This window comes from Gymnoscopelus microlampas (genome assembly GCF_963454915.1).
Source record: "Gymnoscopelus microlampas genome assembly, chromosome: 22".
Taxonomy (NCBI): Eukaryota; Metazoa; Chordata; class Actinopteri; order Myctophiformes; family Myctophidae; genus Gymnoscopelus; species Gymnoscopelus microlampas.
The window spans coordinates 45,254,132-45,274,533 of NC_139959.1; the positions used below are offsets into that span (position 1 = coordinate 45,254,132).

Sequence of the window (20,402 nt, forward strand, 5' to 3'; positions counted from 1 at the left end):
TGGCACAACACCACAACGTGAGCTGACCTCCGCCCTCGCTCTCTGTGCCTTGCAGCTGTGGCACAACACTACAACGTGAGCTGACCTCCGCCCTCGCTCTCTGTGCCTTGCAGCTGTGGCCTGTCGCTCCGTAATGACCTCACAGGTTGCGTGCGTGGGCGGAGAGAAAGACAACAGGACTTTTTTTCCTTTCATGTTGATTCCACACATTCTACATTGCATCATTTTAAACCGTACATGCTTTATTTACCCCTTAACAATTATGGTTAAAATATACTATTTCAGTGTAAAATATTTGTAATTACCAAAAATAATTTCGCGACCCCACGGTCGGTGTCCCGCGACCCCAACTTTGGGAACCCCTGCTCTAGTAACTGGTGATGCTTAATAAAATAATTCTGATTGGTTGCTGAGTGAATCAGGATGTGAAATTAAAGTTTGTGGAGTTCCCAGCGAGAAGCTTCACACACACACACACACACACACACACACACACACACACACACACACACACACACACACACACACGCACACCTACCTCTCATGTGACAGTTTGATCACATGACCAGTGTGTTTTTAAAGACATTTGATGGTTTCAGCAGTGAGATGTAATGAGGCTTAAATTGATGTTTAGTGAACATGAACAGCATTTTACACACACACACACACACACACACACACACACACACACACACACACACACACACACACACACACACACACACACACACACACACACAACAAATGACCCCAAAAATATACATAAATCTACATAAATCTACATACATTTACATATTGAAGACAGCATTTTATGTTGATGGTTTTGAGGGAAAGTTATTTAACTTGACTCCAATGAATTAGTATTATTTAATATTTACCATTAGAGTACATATACCTGCAATTCATATTCCATCCATATGTACTCAAATGCAGTGATGGAAAGTTACTAAGTACATTTACTTAAGTACTGTGCTCAAGTACAATTTTGAGGTGTTTTTTACTTTACTGGAGTATTTCCAGTTTTCAGTACTTTTACTTCTACTCCACTACATCTCTTTCTGTCTTTCTTTCTTTCTATCTGTCTGTCTTTCTTTCTTTCTCTCTGTCTTTATTTCATTCTAACATTGTTTTTCTTCAAAATTCACCACCATCGTCTTGCCGGAAACAGATGATGTAACATCATATCTTTAATCTGATTGGCTGATGTGTCTAAACTACAGAACGAGTCCTCCTTCATTCTCTTTCAGACTCCAGAACTTCTCTTGAGGTAAACATCTGTTTATTCTGAGGTGTTTATTCTGATGTCTTTATTCTCATCTATTAAATTCAGTTCAGTTTTGATCAGTGATGATGAAGATTACAGCCACCCTCCTCATCCTCTCCTCTGTACTTCATGTCAAAGCGATCCCAGGAAGTAAGTACATTACATTTATGTTATTATATAATATATACATTTATATCTACTGTTGTTATATAAAACCAAATATGAACAATGCACAATACAAACAAATGACCTGTGACGCACGCACGCACGCACGCACGCACGCACACACACACACACACACACACACACACACACACACACACACACACACACACACACACACACACACACACACACACACACACACACACACACACACCACACACACACTTATACATAAATCTACATAAATATACATAAATATACATCTTAAAGACAGCATTATATATTCATGGTTTTGAGGGAAATTAATTTAACTTGACTCCAATGAATTAGTATTATTTAATATTGACCATTAGAGTACATATACCTGCATTCCATATTCCATCCGTATTATTGTCTCCGCCAGTATGGTGGAGAGTATGTTTTCGTCTCCGTCCGTCCGTGTGTGTGTCCGTCTCAGCCAAGCTAACATTGGTCAAGCTTCACGTGACACTTGACAATATGTTGTCACCAATGCTTTGATTGGTTAGCGAGACGCATGATGAAATAAAAACCTATAAATAGCACCACGCACTTCAAAAAATCATTTATATTTTTTGAAGTGAGCTTCCATCACTGTGATGACCAGTGTTGTTTCTACATATGAATGGGGTGTGATTTTCTGTCTCCGCCAGGAGAGTTTTACCCTCCGTGTGTGTGTCCGTCTCAGCCAAGCTAACATTGGTCAAGTGACACGTGACAATATGTCATATAAATAGGTAAGACAGGATTAATCAGGAACAGTACTGGCGGAGACCTGTGCTCCGAGGAGCACATTTTCTAGTTAAATTATTATTTAATCACTTCAATATGAAGTGATGAACTTAAACATTTAACCTTCTAATCATGTGTCATCTGAAAGCTTTTGATTAATTACAACATTTTACTTTTATAAACATATTTCTGTCTTTCTTTCATTCTAACATTGTTTTTCTTCTAAATTCACCACCATCGTCTTCCCGGAAACAGATGATGTAACATCATATCTTTAATCTGATTGGCTGATTCCTCTAAATAACGAGTCCTCCTTCATTCTCTTTCAGACTCCAGAACTTCTCTTGAGGTAAACATCTGTTTATTCTGATGTGTTTATTCTGATGTGTTTATTCTGATGTGTTTATTCTGATGTGTATATTCTGATGTGTTTATTCTGATGTGTATATTCTGATGTGTTTATTCTGATGTGTTTATTCTGATGTGTTTATTCTGATGTGTTTATTCTGATGTGTTTATTCTGGTGTTTATTCTGATGTATTTATTCTCATCTATTAAATTCAGTTCAGTTTTGATCAGTGTTGATGAAGATTACAGCCACCCTCCTCATCCTCTCCTCTGTACTTCATGTCAAAGCGATCCCAGGAAGTAAGTACATTATATTTATGTAATTATGTTATTATTATATTAATCTACTCTTATTATATAAACAAGACCAGGAGACCTGATTGTGCCAGACCTAAGCCGGTGTTGTGTGAAGTCGTGTGAAGTCTAATTCTGAAATCTTTGTGTCTTACGTTATATACCAACCGTATTTATACTTGTGACATAATAGTGATGTCATCACGACTAGTCTGTGCCTATTTATTCATGCATAAGAAACTTAACCACAACCAGACATACCATGTGGCAAATTGGTGACAAAGGCTCGTGTAGGCCATACCTTTCAGGTCTGGCAAATATGCATTCATAGATGTACACTTGTTATATAAAATACATGCATATTTGTATTGTTATTTTTATATTATTAAAGCGTACAGTATATTTAGAGAGAGAGAGAGGGAGAGGGAGAGAGACAGAAAGAGGGTAGATTATCACTAACTAACACACACACACACACACACACACACACACACACACACACACACACACACACACACACACACACACACACTGCTGATTCTATATGAATCACTTTCGTTATATTATGAATATCCTGACATAAATCATTATGAATGTGTTATAATATTATAAAAACATTTTAATCTGCTGAATAAAATGTTTGACAGGAAGATATTTATAATATTCACCTTTAGAACCAAACATGACTGTTTAACATGATGATGATGATGATGATTGCTGTTTGAATGTATTTTAATCTTTGTTTTATCTACAGTGTTTCATGAACACATTCAACTCACTGGCTGTTCAGACACAGTTAAAGACTCATATAAAGAGTGGATGCAGGGACTGGATGGTGAAGTGATGTTCTATACAGACTACAACAAAGGGAAGGTGATGGAGCCTCAGCCTCCGTTTGTAGATCCAATCACCCGCCGAGGAGTTTATGAAGTAGCTTTGAATGATCAGGCGTGGTGCGAAGGCAACCTGGACAACATCCTCACTGCCTTGAAGAAACCACCAGTGAAAGGTACATGAATACTATGAATACAATAGTTATTAACTAAAACGGTTGAATATATTTAACATGAAGGATGATGTTTAACCCATTCAGTCCAGGAACACATATCTGTCATTTTAGATTTCTTTGGCTGTTCAAAAATAGCAGATCTACAAGCTCATAGCGCGGCACCGAGTGCCGCGCTATGAGCTTGTAGATCTGCTATTTTTAGAAGAAAAAAAAAACATGAAAAAACTTTGAGAACCACTGATATTATAGCAACTTTATTTTTTTAGCAAAAATATATTTTTGAACTGTTAGGATTTAGAAGACATTGTAGAATCCCCAGAAGCAAAGCATTGAGTGCAAATGTTTGCTTTAAAATATGTATATATTCATAGATTTGCGCAAACTTTTATGATTTTTCGGAAATAGCAGATCTACAAGCTCATAGCGCGGCACTGAGTGCTGCGCTATGAGCTTGTAGATCTGCTATTTTTGAAAGGCCAAAGAAATACAAAAATCACACAGATTACTCACAGTGTGTGGGCTGATAGCAGTGGTGGAAAGTAGTAGATTTAATTAAGTACTGTAGGCTACTAAGTACATTCTGAGGTATTTGTACGCTACTTGAGTATTTCCAGTTGTCAATACTTTTACTTCTACTCCACTACATCTCTGATACTACATTCCTTAGTAGATTTTGATTATTATTACAAAACATACATTAACCACTTCAGCCCTATATACATTTTGGCCATTTTAAAATCTACAAGCTAATCAGATCTACAAGCTCACAATGTGTCGTGATGCGACGCATTGTGAGCTTGTAGATCTGCTGCACAATGAGTAGGCTACTTTTACTTTTACTTGTAACAGAGTATTTCCATATTCCAGAATTGATACTTTTACTGAAGTAAGACATTTGAGTACTTTCTCCACCACCACTGCTAGTAACCCCGCCTGCCTCCTATTACTCTGTGGCACACACACACACACACACACACACACACACACACACACACACACACACACACACACACACACACACACACACACACACACACACATTCCGATGGGGGGTAGTTAGCCTAGTGTTGATATTATACAGATGATAATAAAACTGAACATTAATGACATTTTTAATTGTGTATTTCCAGATGGATATGTGTTCTATCAGGCTAACCACTGTGTGTTTAACTCCAGTGAGCTGAAGGACATACAGTACATACAGTCATATAATTTCGATGGTGATGAGCTGGTCAGGTGGGACAGTAGAGTAGATCAGTTTGTTGGATACACTGAGTTTGGTGTGAATAACGCAGAGAGCTGGAATAAAGATCCTGGACAACTGGATGAGGCGAGATCAGCACGAGTGACATTCTGCAAACACAACACTGAGCTCTACTACTCCTCTGTTCTGAACAAGAGAGGTGAGCTGATCTCAGAGCAGCACTCAACACTCATCACCTCATAAACTATAACATGACATCATAATAAATCATTCTATTCAGAGATGATTAATGGTGTTAATATTGATCTGATAATGATTATAAAACATTCCTTAACCCATTCAATCCAGGGACGCATCTGTCATTTTACATTTATTTGGCTATTCAAAAATAGCAGATCTACAAGCTCATAGCGCGGCACCGAATGCCGCGCTATGAGCTTGTAGATATGCTATTTTTGAAGAATCGTGAACATTTGTGCAATCTTTGAATATATATTTTTTAAAGTGAACATTTGTAACTTAAATCTTTGCTTCTGGGGGTCCCTGGATCAAGATAGTAGATTTATTTTTGCTTTAAACTATATATATTTAAAGATTTTCACACATTCTCACGATTTAAAAAAATCACTCATAGTGCAGCACTCGGTGCCGCACTATGAGCGATTGTAGATCTTGTAGATCTGCTATTTTTGAATAGCCAAAGAAATGTAAAATGACACAGATATGTTCCTGTTCCTGGGTTAATATTCTGAGAAACATTTCAGATCCTCTTAACCCTTTAAAACCGGGAACGCATCTGTGTCATTTTAACATTTCTTTGGCTATTAAAAAATAACAGATCTACAAGCTCATTGCACAGCAACGAGTGCCGCGCTATGAGCTTTTGAATATATTCTACAAACAGTTTTTTTAAATTTGCTATATCAGTGGTGCTCCAACTGTTCCATGTCAAATACAGATCAGAGTTAAAAATGTCCGCTTTATAACTTATATATATATTCAAAGATTTGCCCACATTTTCAAGATTGTTCAAAACATAGCAGATCTACAAGATACAAGCTTGTAGATCTGCTATTTTTGAACAGCCAAAGAAATGTAAAAATGACAGAGATGCGTTCCCGGTCTTAATGGGTTAAACACTTAAGCCTGATTTATACTGTATCCTAACACGCTGTCACACAGTGGAAATAGCAGATCTACAAGCTCACAACATGTGGTGTCACCATGGTACAGCCAGTATAAATGAAACATATAGATCTATTTCTATACATATAATGACCTTCCTAAAATAGAGACACCAGGATGAATGTTTTTAAATGAACTTTAAAAAGAACCATGCAGGATAGAACACACCTCTATACACTTCATTTACCCTGGTTTTATATTTAATTATTGTCTTTACTAGTTTGTTTTCTATGTTTTTAATGACTTTAGTCATATTTTACAGGATTATGTGTTTTGTTTGTTTCTACTCTTGTTCATTTGAACTATTTTCATTAAATGATATTGCTTGGTATTGTTGTTTATATAAAGCACTGTGTAACTGTGAATGATTTAATATGTTTAAATGACATTATATAAATGCATTCTATGTTGTAGAAAACTGTAGACTATTGTAGAATCTAGAGTATTCTATGAAACGTTCTCTGGTGCCATCTGGTGGCCAAACACTGACATTTATCAGACGCTCTTAATCCAGAGTGATTTACAGTAAACAAGGAAAACACAAGGTAATACATCAAATACATAGAAATAGTAATCTAGAATCATAGGTAAACCAAGAACCTATCATCAGTCTAAACACTATAATATCAAACAAATACAGAATCTGTAAATGTAAACCAACAAACTACAATGAACATGACATCTGTCTGAATGCTATGGAAGGGGTTGTATCAGGCTTGAAGATATGGGGGGGGGGGGGGGGGGTCATACCTTTGGTTGCTTTGTAGGCAAAACGTGAACATTTTGACTGGTTGAAGATCAAACGTGTTGTGGCTTTCTGGATCATTTGAATCTCATTTATACAATTATTAATGATAATGACATTTTCCTATGACTGGTATATGCTAATAATAATAATAATAATTATTATTATTACACTAATCATCATGTTATTTATCCAGTGGAGCCCAAAGTGAGGCTGAAGTCAGAGACTCCCCCTCGTCGTGGAAAACACACTCACATGCTGAGGTGCAGCAGCTACGACTTCTATCCTAAAGTGATCCTGGTGACCTGGTGGAGAGGTCAAGAACCTTTGACCTCTGGTCTCTCCTATGCCGATGATCTGTCTGATGGAGACTGGTACTACCAGTACCACTCCTACCTGGAGTACACACCCAGGTACACACCTAACAGACACCTATACATAGAAATACACACCTCTACTGGTACTACCAGTACCACTCCTACCTGGAGTACACACCCAGGTACACACCTAACAGACACCTATACATAGAAATACACACCTCTGCTGGTACTACCAGTACCACTCCTACCTGGAGTACACACCCAGGCACACACCTAACAGACACCTATGCATAGAAATACACACCTCTACTGGTACTACCAGTACCACTCCTACCTGGAGTACACACCCAGGTACACACCTAACAGACACCTATGCATAGAAATACACACCTCTACTGGTACTACCAGTACCACTCCTACCTGGAGTACACACCCAGGTACACACCTAACAGACACCTATACATAGAAATACACACCTCTACTGGTACTACCAGTACCACTCCTACCTGGAGTACACACCCAGGTACACACCTAACAGACACCTATACATAGAAATACACACCTAATAGACACCTATACATATTCTTTCAAAATAAAACACGTGTTACTGACTTGCTGAAAATGGCCCATTAATTGGTAGTCTAATGTTAAGTCTCCCCCCCCCCCCCACACACACACACATACCCACACACACACACACACACACACACACACCCACACAGACACACAGTCTGTGTCCACTCCAGACACACACACGCAGCAAGCTCGTCGTCGTGCACGCATGACGAAAGCACAAGGAGACCCGCTATAACATGTGTATCTCGTTACTAAGTTTCTTCTGCCTCTTGCTATTTCCTATTTTCCTGCAATGGGGAGGAAATAGTGGAATACACAATAAACACTAGAGCGGAGGAGAGCCCAGCGGGGCATTCACACTCCTACACAAAAATAGTCCAAAATAGTTCAATGTGTTGAATCGTGGTGTGTTTCAGCGTGTAGATCGTCTACTTTCTCAATCTGTCCTAATGTTAGTGTTAATTAACAGCTGCTCACTCACTGCCAGACCGGACGGGGAGGAGGGGCCGCTTCAGCTCTGAGCAGATCCACATGGACACACATTCTACTTGAGGACGCACGCCATGATTATTTTAGACGGAGAAAATATCAGTATAAGCTTATCTTATTGCCTATAACGTGTGTGTGTGTGTGTGTGTGTGTGGTGTGTGTTGTGTGTTGTGTGTTGTGTGTGTGTGTGTGTGTGTGTGTGTGTGTGTGTGTGTGTGTGTGTGTGTGTGTGTGTGTGTGTGTGTGTGTGTGTGTGTGTGTGTGTGTGTGTGTGTGTGTGTGTGTGTGTGTGTGTTACAGATCAGGAGAGAAGATCACATGCATGGTGGAACATCCCAGCCTGACCGCGCCTATCAAGATGGACTGGGGTCAGTTACTGTAATCTACTGTACTCTACTACAACATAACTAGAAATAAAAATCAATACAAATACATTAAAACATCCTGAAAAAAAAAAAGTAACCATTCTAATAAGAAGGTCATGACAGGATCCTCACCTACTTAGAGCTTAAGTGTGTTGTCTAGATGAGGTCCATCATCTTAGTTTACTAATGTCTGCAGATACAAAGACATTTATAGAATTTACAGAATGTATAGAATGTCCACATCATGGTCAGAAGCTGCTGGAATGAAGGGGCTGAAAGTGACTGTAAAGTATGAGAACAGTCCTGAGAGATGGAACTGGTCTTATATAAATGTTGCATTAATATCAATGGTAATGGTCTAGTGGTTAGAGTGTCTGTCTAAGATGGGGAAATCTGGGTTCGATCCCCGGTTGGGTCGTACCAAAGACTATCAAAGTGGGACCCAATGCCTCCCTGCTTGGTACTACTTGCTTGGGGGGGTAAGTCCCTGTGACTAGAGTCACATCAAGGGTTGGGTTGGGGTGTTTTAATCTACTCTAATGGCATAATATAATTATATTATATATATAAATATATATATATATATATATATATATATATATATATATATATATATATATATAACGTATGTAATGTAATTCATATAATATAATATAATTCATATAATATTTGTGTTGACAGATTTCTCCATGCCAGAGTCAGTGAAGAACAAGGTGGCCATGGGAGCATCAGGTCTGGTTCTGGGTCTGGTCTCGTTCCTGTCTGGATTCATCTACTCCCAGTGGAAGAAACGAGGTGATTAGCATGTTATGTTTAATTAACATGTTTATTACATGTTTAATTAACATGTTTAATCAACATGTTTATCATGTTTCATTAATTATTATACTACCAGTGGAAGAAATGAGGTGATTAACATGTTTAATTAACATGTTTAATTAACATATTTAATCAACATGTTTAATTAACATGTTTAATTAACATATTTAATCAACATGTTTAATGAACATGTTTCGTTAACATGTTTCATTCATTATTATACTACCGGTGGAATAAATGAGGTCATCAGAATATTAACTGGTTTATATTGGTTTAGAACCTGAACCGGTTTAGACCAGTTTAGACGACCTAGTTAGAGGTCAAAGTGTGTTCTATGTTGTCACATTTAGCTTTAATACATCAGTGTTACGTTTAGTCCTAAATAAGAGTCAAATGTTCACATTAGTTCTGATGCAACATGTGACCCTGATGACTGAACCCTAATGTTGTGTTGTTGTGTTATTGTGTGTACATTAATGCATTTTATGGAGAAATACACACAATACACATAGGATTTATTTGTGTGTGTGTTTTAACTGTCTCTCTTCTTCTTCTATCAGGTCGTATTCTGGTGCCGACAACCAATGACGATCTTTAGACTCCTCCCACACACCCAGGTTCACTTCCTCTTTCTTTTAACTATGTTTTTTTGTAAATATAAAACTATAAAACATACACAAAACAACATGCTTGTGTAAGAAGTGAAACAACTAGCCTGGTAAAACATCCCGGTCGCGTGAATTCACATTATCATGTGTCTTCTGCTTCATTTCGTATAAGAATTAATCTAATAATCAAATTGAATAATTAAATGATTTGTTGTATCAGACAACACTGGGGGGGTTTGGAGTTTGGACCATTCAGCCTGCAGGAGTTTAGATCCCATAGCCTGAGAGGACGTTCAGGTGATTCAGTCAGGAAGTGAAGAGACGACACAATGCAGCAAAACTCTGAACCAATCATTTGAACTAAACATTTAACTGAACTGAACCCAATGATTCAGTTCATTGAACACAACATTTCAGTGAACTGAACCCAATGATTCAGTTCATTGAAAACACTGATCATTCCATCATCAGGATCAAAGACAGAACCTTGTGGTCCAAAGGAGAGTGTTCTACCAACTGAGCTGCCCTTCCTACTAAGATACACTATTGACAAAGTATCTGTCAAATGTTGTTTGAATGGACTGAGTTGTTTCTACTGTGATGGTTACTGTAGTTGCAGTTTTAACTAGTTTACTAATAACTTGTTCATGATCTATTAACTATTTATAGCATGGTTTTAAATGATTACACCTTTAACCATTAACAAACATTTAACAAGTCATGCATAACACATTAACTAATCATTTGGGAATTATTTACTATTATAAGAGAAGGTTATTCTAAAGTGTTAACATGTTCACACAGTTAATACATTCTGATTCTTATTGCTTTATTGTCTTTTCACAGAACACCTGGGTGTGTTTTCAGAGAAGCAGAGAGTCATCGCTGCCCCTGGTGGAGAGAGGATGAAATACATGTGTGTCCATTCAGCTTTTAAATACTATAGGTTATATAGTAAAGGGTTAAATGTTAGGTTTATAGACATAGTTTCTGTGAGGTTAAAGGTCAGGGTTTAGGGTTAAGGTTAGGTTTATAGACATAGTGTTTGTGAGGTTAAAGGTCAGGGTTTAGGGTTAAGGTTAGGTTTATAGACATAGTTTCTGTGAGGTTAAAGGTCAGGGTTTAGTCGCCACACCAAAGGAAGAGGGAGTCCTAATTAGTGTGGGCGGTTCATCACATGACTTTGTATAGTTTCTGTTGTCAGAAAACCCAAACATAATAGAGTACAGGAGTCGGGATGTCACTCGTTAATCCCCTGGTTCGTAAAGTCATTTCTCTATGGAGAATAACAATGGGTCATCTTAGAATCGTCTCGTATAAGAATTGTGGTCCAAAAAGAAACAAACTGTCTCGGCGATATTGTCAGGGAGGAGGTTCTGTATCGTTTATGATAGTCAGTCACTTATATTTGATACACACACACACACACACACACACACACACACACACACACACACACACACACACACACACACACACACACACACACACACACACACACACACACATACACACGTTCGGAGTGCAAAAGTTGGTGTTTTCGCCTATTGTAAGCAGTTTAGGGGCAATATTGAAGTGCAGGTGGGTGTGGGGACGCGTTTGTGAGCTTTTAGATCGGCTGTTTTCCAAGAGGCAATGTATATGTGTGAAGGCGCTTCGTTTGGCCTTCTTTTGATAGACCCTGTTGCTTGTAGGGCTCGCTTCGTTGTAGGGCTCGCTTGGTTTGGCCTTGTTTTTATAGACCTTGCTGCTAGTTTCTCGCGCGAAACCTGGCAACCCATTGTCTCCCATTGTTTGACACATAAATGCTAATAATAAGCTGAGATTTGATGAAATTGAAATAAGGGCTTCACAGTTGAGTTAAGATGGTAATGGTCAATGGCTGTGTGCAAATTCAGATCAATTTCTCCAGCCACTGAGGAGAACCGGGCGCAAATGTTTGCTCTCAGAAGTTTGTCAAATTATAGGAGGATATCCATCTGAATGGAAGTCAGTCAGACATGTTTGTGAAAAAGGTTTTATTATTTTATTTTATAATTGACCATAAGTCATTTATTATGTAATAATTTATAATGTGTGATAATTAATGTGTTACGATCATTATGACATCACTGTTTCCCTGTGATGGGTGGACCTGGTCCCTCTAGGTTGGTCTGAGGTGATGGGTGGACCTGGTCCCTCTAGGGTGGTCTGAGGTGATGGGTGGACCTGGTCCGTCTAGGGTGGTCTGAGGTGATGGGTGGACCTGAGAGTCTCTAGGTTGGTCCATGGTTATGTACCAAGGTAAATTAGACAATGGTGGGCTCCCACAGTCTATAGGACATTAATGGGAAACACTGATGACATACAATCATTTATATTAAAGTAATACAATGCAGGTCCACAAATAACGATTTTTAGCAGCCTCTGCTGGTCATTACCGTCACTGCAGGCCGTTCGTTTATTCCTGCATTACCCAGAATTCCATTTGTTTTCACCGGACGACGGAAGCGTTTCAAAAAGTGTTCTTTTAATTGTTTTATACTATCTGTGGATCGTTTCTCTTAGCCAGTGGAGCTTTAGTTACCGTGAGCTGTGTTTTCTTTTGCTGTTGTTTTTCGATCTTCAAATCCTACAATCTCTTAAAAACAGCGTGAGATTCCTATTTGTTATTAGCCCGGCAGTTCCTGGCCAAACAGGAAACTGATGCAATTACGTTTTCCGGCCGGATGATGTCATTTTCGCGGGAATGACTACCCTAGCCACCGTTTCAATATAAAATAGTTTATCAAAGGCTTTCGGGGGTGAAATTCATGGAGTGGGTGTTGTGAAACTTTTGCCACTCACAAAAGATATACAATTTAACTTTAGTTTTGTTGAAAAAGTGACCTAGTATTACTTTAAGTAATGATTTATATGTAATACTTTATATGTAATCATGAGCAGGGGAGCAGATCTCATTACAATTTAGGAGGGAACCACAAACAAGGAATCTTCTCATAATATCACCAACATAGATTAATGCTAGGATTTGAAACAAACTAATAATTAAATATGGATTTTAAATGATATCATTTACTTTATTGGAGGAACATGTCAGACACGTCCCCTCCTTCCCCCCTGGGATCTGAGCCCCTGATCATGAATGGTTTGAAGTTCAGATGTTAGATTTTGGCTTTAATTTGCTTGGTTTGAATGGAATGTCACAATATCAATAAAGGAATAAGGAACATAATTGGGCCTCACGTTTTCTTACATTTCACTCATACAGTATTTTCTCTTAACTGTCTGTTAAGAGAAAATACAAGAGAAGCCAACCTCCACATTCACCACATGTGTTTTCCCCCAGGTGTGCTGAACCATGTGTCCTTTCCATGTCCTACCTGAAGAGGCAGCGTTCAAGATCATTGTCTTTACTGAACTCTCCTGAACTTCAATACAGCGTTTTATGTTGAAACAATTGTCCTCTTAATCATTAAGACCGAGAAAGTATTTTAGATTTTAACCACAAGAACCATTATCTTATACTTTGGCTATTAAAAAATAGCAGATCTACAAGCTCGAGTAATTTTTGGAAAAAACATGAGGATTTGTGCAAATCTTTGAATTCATATTTTTTAAAGCAAACATTTGTAACTCAAATCTTTTCCTCTGAGGATTTTACAAATGTACAAACATTTTCTACAAAATGATATGTATTTGGCCACGGACCCCCATCTCAAAATATGTTGTTCCAGGGACCCCCATCTCAAAATATGTTGTTCCAGGGACCCCCAACTCAAAATATGTTGTTCCAGGGACCCCCATCTCAAAATATGTTGTTCCAGGGACCCCCAAAAGCAAAGATTTGACTTAAAAATGTTAAGAAAATATACATATTCAGAGATTTGCACAAATTTTCAAGATTTTTCAAAAATAGCCAAAGTATAAAATAATGGTTAAAGTGGTTACACAGATAGGTTCCTGGTTTTAATGGGTTAATCCGTGCCGTACGCTGCATCTCTAGTAAAGGCTTGATACTTAGTTGTGTGTGGTGTCACGCAGCGGAAATGGCAGATCTACAAGCTCACAACGTGTCTCAGCACGATGCGCTGTGAGCTTGTAGATCGGCTATTTTCGGTGCACGACACCACGCACAACGAAGCATAATCAAGACAAGACAAACCCGGCTGCACACATGTCCAGACCAGAGGTCCATCTTCATCTGAGAAAACTAAGTATTATATAGACTACTGTTCATTTATATCTTATGTGTCAAGTAGGTGTCTCTCTCTCTCTCTCTCTCTCTCTCTCTCTCTCTCTCTCTTTCTCTTTCTCTTTCTCTTTCTCTTTCTCTTTCTCTTTCTCTCTTTCTCTTTCTCTTTCTTTCTCTCTCTCTCTCTTTTTCTCTCTCTCTCTCTCTCTCTCTCTCTCTCTCTCTCTCTCTCTCTCTCTCTCTCTCTCTCTCTCTCTCTCTCTCTCTCAGGCAGAAGGCCCCCACCCGCCTCTGATCTGATCACAGCAGCAGGTCTGTACATATACATAAACAAGGTCACAGGTCATGAGTAGGGTTCAGATTTCATATGCTAATTAAATGTGGATTAAATGTTATTTTAAAAACACAGTATTTTCTCTCAAATGCATGTTAACACTTACATAATTGCTTTTTTTTTTAACAAATGTGATCAACATGATTATGAATATGTGTGTGTTTTGTGTTTTTATTATTCAGTCAGATCCAGACCCAGTCACCCTGTGTCACCTGGAAACCCCTCCCCCACTGTGTCACCTGGAAACCCCTCCCCCACTGTGTCACCTGGAAACCCCTCCCCCACTGTGTCACCTGGGAACCCCTCCCCCACTGACGTTAGTACAAACACATGTTATTAATGTGTTATTAACACTTATACACATGATATTAACACTATGAACATAAGCATGTTTTATAATATGATATATTATACATAATATATACATTATACTTTATATTAATGAGATTAATGTTGTTCTCAGGTAGCCTATGAGAACTATCCTCCAGACTCCACCTACCAGACTCTCAATCCACACACCATGCATGACAACACAACCTACTCTACTGTTACACCTACACACACACACACACACACACACACACACACACACACACACACACACACACGAACACACACACACACACACACACACACGAACACGAACACGAACACACACACACACACACACACACACACACACACACACACACACACACACACACACACACACACACACACACACGGATTATAATAAAGAAAAACATCACATGGATACAACTGGGACGTATCATCAGTGTTGTAGCCTGGGGTCATCGGGTGTTTCGAGTCTCGCAACAACGTACACCCTCACCCAGGTGACCCAGCCAGGGTTGATCAAGCCCCGACTTACGTCCCAGTAGCACCCACGGTCAGTCCTATAGGGAAAGACAGGGCCACTCAGTCCGCTTCTCCGGAAGTACTCTGCCGTGACTCAGGTTGACATGGGTACCCAAGACATGGAAATGTGTGGAGTGCAGAAAACAAGTAGTATTGCAGTAACGTTTCTAATAGTAAACATGGCCAAACACAATCAATAATCAAAGAATATGTCTGATTTTTACACCTATGTTACCAGCGTGCAAGACGATGACCTGATAACATAACAGAAAAACTGAAAAAAATATATCTACAGAATATTAACCTTCTGTGTACATGAGATTGTTATTGGACTGTCATGACTCATAAATTATTACCAGATTAAATTATTAAAAAGCAAAGAAAAGCCATATATTTCACTGCCACCTGTTTTTTTGTTTTATTAGTTGCACAATGAAACAAATGAACGGCAGCCAATGATACAAAACGACATCATTCAAATGTGTGATGTACATTGCTGTGCTACACAATGTTACTGAAACCCATGCTATTCTGAAGGGACAACAGATGGATAAATGTTGCACAGAGCACAGCAAACTCTGACCATCTTGTCAAGAGATGTAGGCTCTCGCTCTCCTGGAGTTGCAGTCTGGTAGAGATAGAGATGGGTAATGTGCTTTGTAATATGGTGTACTTGTCCCTCACAAGATCAATGACCCGTTCTACATGGATCCGAACTGTTGCTCAGTCCCCTCGTTGTCTCAAGTTCACATTGGGTGCAGTTGCCTTTTCCCTTTAGTGAAGTCAGTTATTTTGAGATGAGCACCGTGTTAAGGCCAGGGAGTGTATCATACCATATCCCACTATGACAATGAATATTAATTTTCATTATGTCTTGTGCTGTCATGCAACAGTTTTGTAAGATCTATCATTGCACAAACTAATATGTCAATACAATGGTAATCATATTGACAGATTGATTGATATAGTGTCTCTATGAAACAATAATGTAATTAAAAAAAACAGACACAGTCACTACTTGAGGTGCATTGCTATGCACAATGATAATGTAACTGATGTTAACCATGACTCCTAATGATTTGTTTCTTAGTTTTACCCATTTTGGGTTATTTATATGGCATTGGGTTATTTTTGGTTATTTTTGTACCCAACAGCATGTATATTATTTGTTTACCTACATTGCCTTTGGGCACAATCCACTTTTACAATGTGTAGTTCATTTGACTGAAAGAAACTACTATAATGGCGGCCGTGAGCGGTGAACGCACGGCGCGTCTGTCTATTGGTTGAACCCTACGTCTGACGTCACTGACTGTATCCGGAAGTGTTTTAGCGCACCTTCCAGCGTAATATTGGCCCAATTCCAAACTCTGCCCTAAGCCCTCAAGCCCTGCACCATCATTAGCTTAAGGTAAGTCAGCTGGAAAGTGTCTGAGTGTGGGAGGGTTTAAGGGCTCCAAAAGGGTACAAAAGCAATGGAACAGCCCTTTGTGACGTCCCACGTTACCTTGATGACAGATGACAACGTTGCCGTGACAACAAAAGATGCGACTGACATTTGCCTCCCTGGGCCGCGACCGGTCTCAGTAGCGGGGGGCGGAGGCGGGGGTGGGGAGACGTCCCCTTTTAACTCTATGGGAGACGTGCATTAAACTTTAAAGGTAACATGCTGTCTAACTATAATAAATATCCAGTTGCCACTACTTTTGCGTTTGAAACTTAGAATTTCTCTAAATATTATAAACTTTTATATTAAAATATTATAAAAAAGAGACATTGTATCATGAGTGCAACAGCTATCGATACAGTAAGTAAATCATTATATGATAGCCTTAGGAGTAACTTTATATTTTTGGGACTTGTTGTTATTTTGCACAACAACTTTGTACAAATATAAAATAGGGTTGATTAAAGTGTTTAATACATTTATTTGATAATACAAATTCTATTACAATTTTTCCTTTAGTAATAAAATAAATAATAAATAAAAATAATCCCTCAAAAACCTGCTTTTTGAAGGTTCTCAAACGTTCAACTGAACTTCTTTTTATTTTTTTATTCTATTTTCCTCACTAATGAACCCTGGCCTGATGCCATGACATGAATCCCCTCACTAGGTGTTGGGCTGCCGACCCTCAGGCTCGAGTTCGATTCCCGCCGTGGTCACGTTTTTCCAACAACTACAGACAACTTCTTTTTGGCTAATAAAGTATAGTTTTGGACCGGACCGTGACGGAGGGGCGCAGTCTCAAGCGAACTTGATATACTTTAGTACCCGGACCCGTTGTGAGCTTGTAGATCTGCTATTTTCTAATGATTTGTATACATTTTACGCATTTGAAAACTTAAAATGTGACATTCTGCCTAATTACTACTTTTACTTCTGGTACTTTAAGTATATTTTGATGCCGATACTTTTGTACTTTTACTCAAGTAAATTTTCATTACCAGACTTGTACTTGTAACAGAGTGTTTCTACAATTGCAGTATTGATATAATTGATTCATTGATATTCATTGTTAAATAAATATTACAATGTATGTCTATTATTATTATTATTATTATTATTATTATTATTATTGCTGTTATATATTTCGCTAACTTCTTCTCTTTAACTTTTAAATTAGTGAAATGACGTTTGCATTGAAAACAAATGTATCTATTTTTGGTTCGTGCGCATGTGCGTGCTTGTAATTGTGTGTGTGTGTGTGTGTGTGTGTGTGTGTGTGTGTGTGTGTGTGTGTGTGTGTGTGTGTGTGTGTGTGTGTGTGTGTGTGTGTGTGTGTGTGTGTGGGGGGGGGGGGGGGGGGGGGGGGGAGGGGGCGGGGCTTGTGTCGTGTTCGTGTCGTGTTTGTGTGTGTACGTCATAGAGTTGTTTGGGTGCGTGCGCATGTGCGTGCGTGTAACAGCGTGTGTGTGTGTGGGCGGGTGGGTCTGTGCTTGCGTACACGCGAGAGGGCATTCCCGGGGATGCCCTCTTGCATGTACGCATGTCTGCTTGTCAGACCAATCACAGCCCTTGTTGTTTTGTCCCTCTCCTTAAATCCACCGTTACCGCAGAGCTCGGCTCATTTCTCAAGGTTTACAGCGGATGCTAGGTCGCTCGATACTAGGTCTCTCCGGTCGATGATAGATTACTATTGGAAACGGTTCTACTTGATTTCGGTTCATATATCACTGATCTACTTTCATTTCGTCTTCTTTTGTCTGAGGTGAGTAATATTACTTGATATATCCTTTTTTCCCGCCTTTATTACTTTATTTTTATTTTCTCCCGCCTTTTTTGGACTACATGAACGTTCAAATTTCAAATATAAAGTTTTTACCCCATGGCCACGGATGTTATAATTATGTACGGGCCCTCAGAAGTAGCCGTATATTCCGTATTGTTCAATAAAAACGCATCGTAATCCGATCGGTGGCCATTTGCTCATAGCTGGCACACTCTATCAGAGTGCAGTACACCTACCAACCGATGGGTAATGCAGTTGAAAGCATGGCGGACATGCTGAGAAAATGGCCACCGATCGGATTAAAATGCTTTTTATTGAACAATACTGAAGATGCAGTTACTTCTGAGGGCTCGAACAGAATTGTCACATCCGTGGCCGTTAGGTGAGAACTTTATATTTGAAATGTGAACGTTTATGTACATGTACGGGCCTTAAATGAATTAAGAGCAAACGCCAGGCTACGTTTGTTTCAGGCCCCAGGACTCTGTTGGTTTGTTTTCATAAACAGCCTCTGAAAACTGGGTTAAAAACAACCTAGGCTAACCAGTGCTAACGGCTATAAACGTATGCCTACAACCGCATGGCAGTGACGTTTTAAATGATTACATTATCAACAGTATTGCTATCATGTTTATGTATTTACCAGGGACACAGTGCACATTAATCAATATGTTGGTTTTCACATCCGTGTAATGAACCAGAGTTAGCCAGAAGCTAGCTTTCATCTGTAGTCCCTGAGCAGGCTGTTAAAAGTGCTGATATAACTCATTGGTTCTCAAAGTGGGGTCCGGGGACCCCCAGGGGTACTTAGTTGAGGGGGTTCCAGGGGGTCCCCAGCTAAATGATGGATAGGAACCAAATGGACCCTTATGGGTCTGTAACTCTGAGAGTGTCCAAATGGACCCTAACGGTTCCATTTGGACACTCTCAGAGTTAAATTAACATTGATTTTACAATATAAATTGGGGTCCCAGAGATATAAATGCCATTAAATGGGGGTCAATAGCCTAATGGATGTCAAACTGGGGGTCCTTTGAAGTTAAAATGGTTGAGAATCACTGCTAGAGAGCCGTAAAAACCTTCTCTTATGGGGGGTCCCTGGCTTATCTTTTCAAATGGGGGTCCGTGGGGTAATAAGCGTCTATTTGGGGGTCCTTGACATGAAAAAGTTTGAGAACCACTGGTATAGAGTAACACGAGTTTAACGCTAGAAGGAGATGCTGTTGTAATGTGACTGTTTTACTAGCAGTAAATAGACATTCATTTGACGCACTGTTTGGTTCAACAAGTGTTTATCTGCACCGAGCATTGTACTGGGTTGACTAATGTTAGAGGACGACGTGGCTTTGCGGTTGTTTTCATTAACCTGGTTGCTTGTTTCTCTGAACCTGGCAGCTGCCATGTCCGCTTATTGTAAGCGGACGGTCGCGCTTCTTTTTGGGGCTTGTTTTGGGGTTGAAAAGGACCGTAATGAGAGTAGACGGTACACGGTCGGTCGTACCGTGTCGGTCGCGCATGCGCGCCACTCTCAATTGTATATTAGGATCATCATATTTATGATTATGTGCCCACGTTTGCCTCTAAATTGTGGAGAAACTGTCGATGCGGAACCAAACTGTCAAGCAATTGTTTCCGCCCAGACGCGTTTCACTGTTGCACAAT

At 39.2% G+C, this 20,402-nt stretch overlaps 1 protein-coding gene and 1 pseudogene across 2 annotated transcripts in view; both read left to right on the top strand.

Annotated features, from left to right (window-relative positions):
* Window positions 1-1,141: 1,141 nt before the first annotated feature.
* On the top strand, window positions 1,142-11,268 carry LOC311038674 (H-2 class II histocompatibility antigen, E-S beta chain-like). The gene is made up of 9 exons (XM_084048244.1): window positions 1,142-1,267; window positions 1,331-1,414; window positions 3,576-3,830; window positions 4,961-5,233; window positions 7,161-7,377; window positions 8,650-8,717; window positions 9,396-9,509; window positions 10,094-10,150; window positions 10,988-11,268. Exons 2-8 carry the CDS (start codon window positions 1,348-1,350, stop codon window positions 10,129-10,131), a joined length of 1,032 nt encoding a protein of 343 aa, XP_083904370.1. The 5' UTR covers window positions 1,142-1,267; window positions 1,331-1,347; the 3' UTR covers window positions 10,132-10,150; window positions 10,988-11,268.
* Window positions 11,269-13,213: 1,945 nt separating this feature from the next.
* Window positions 13,214-20,402, top strand: part of LOC311038675 (zinc finger RNA-binding protein-like) — a 57,151-nt pseudogene continuing 49,962 nt past the window's right edge. The window contains exons 1-2 of the transcript in view: window positions 13,214-13,283; window positions 14,832-14,969. The product of the transcript in view is annotated as a zinc finger RNA-binding protein-like (transcript). The remainder of the gene's footprint in view (window positions 13,284-14,831; window positions 14,970-20,402) is intronic.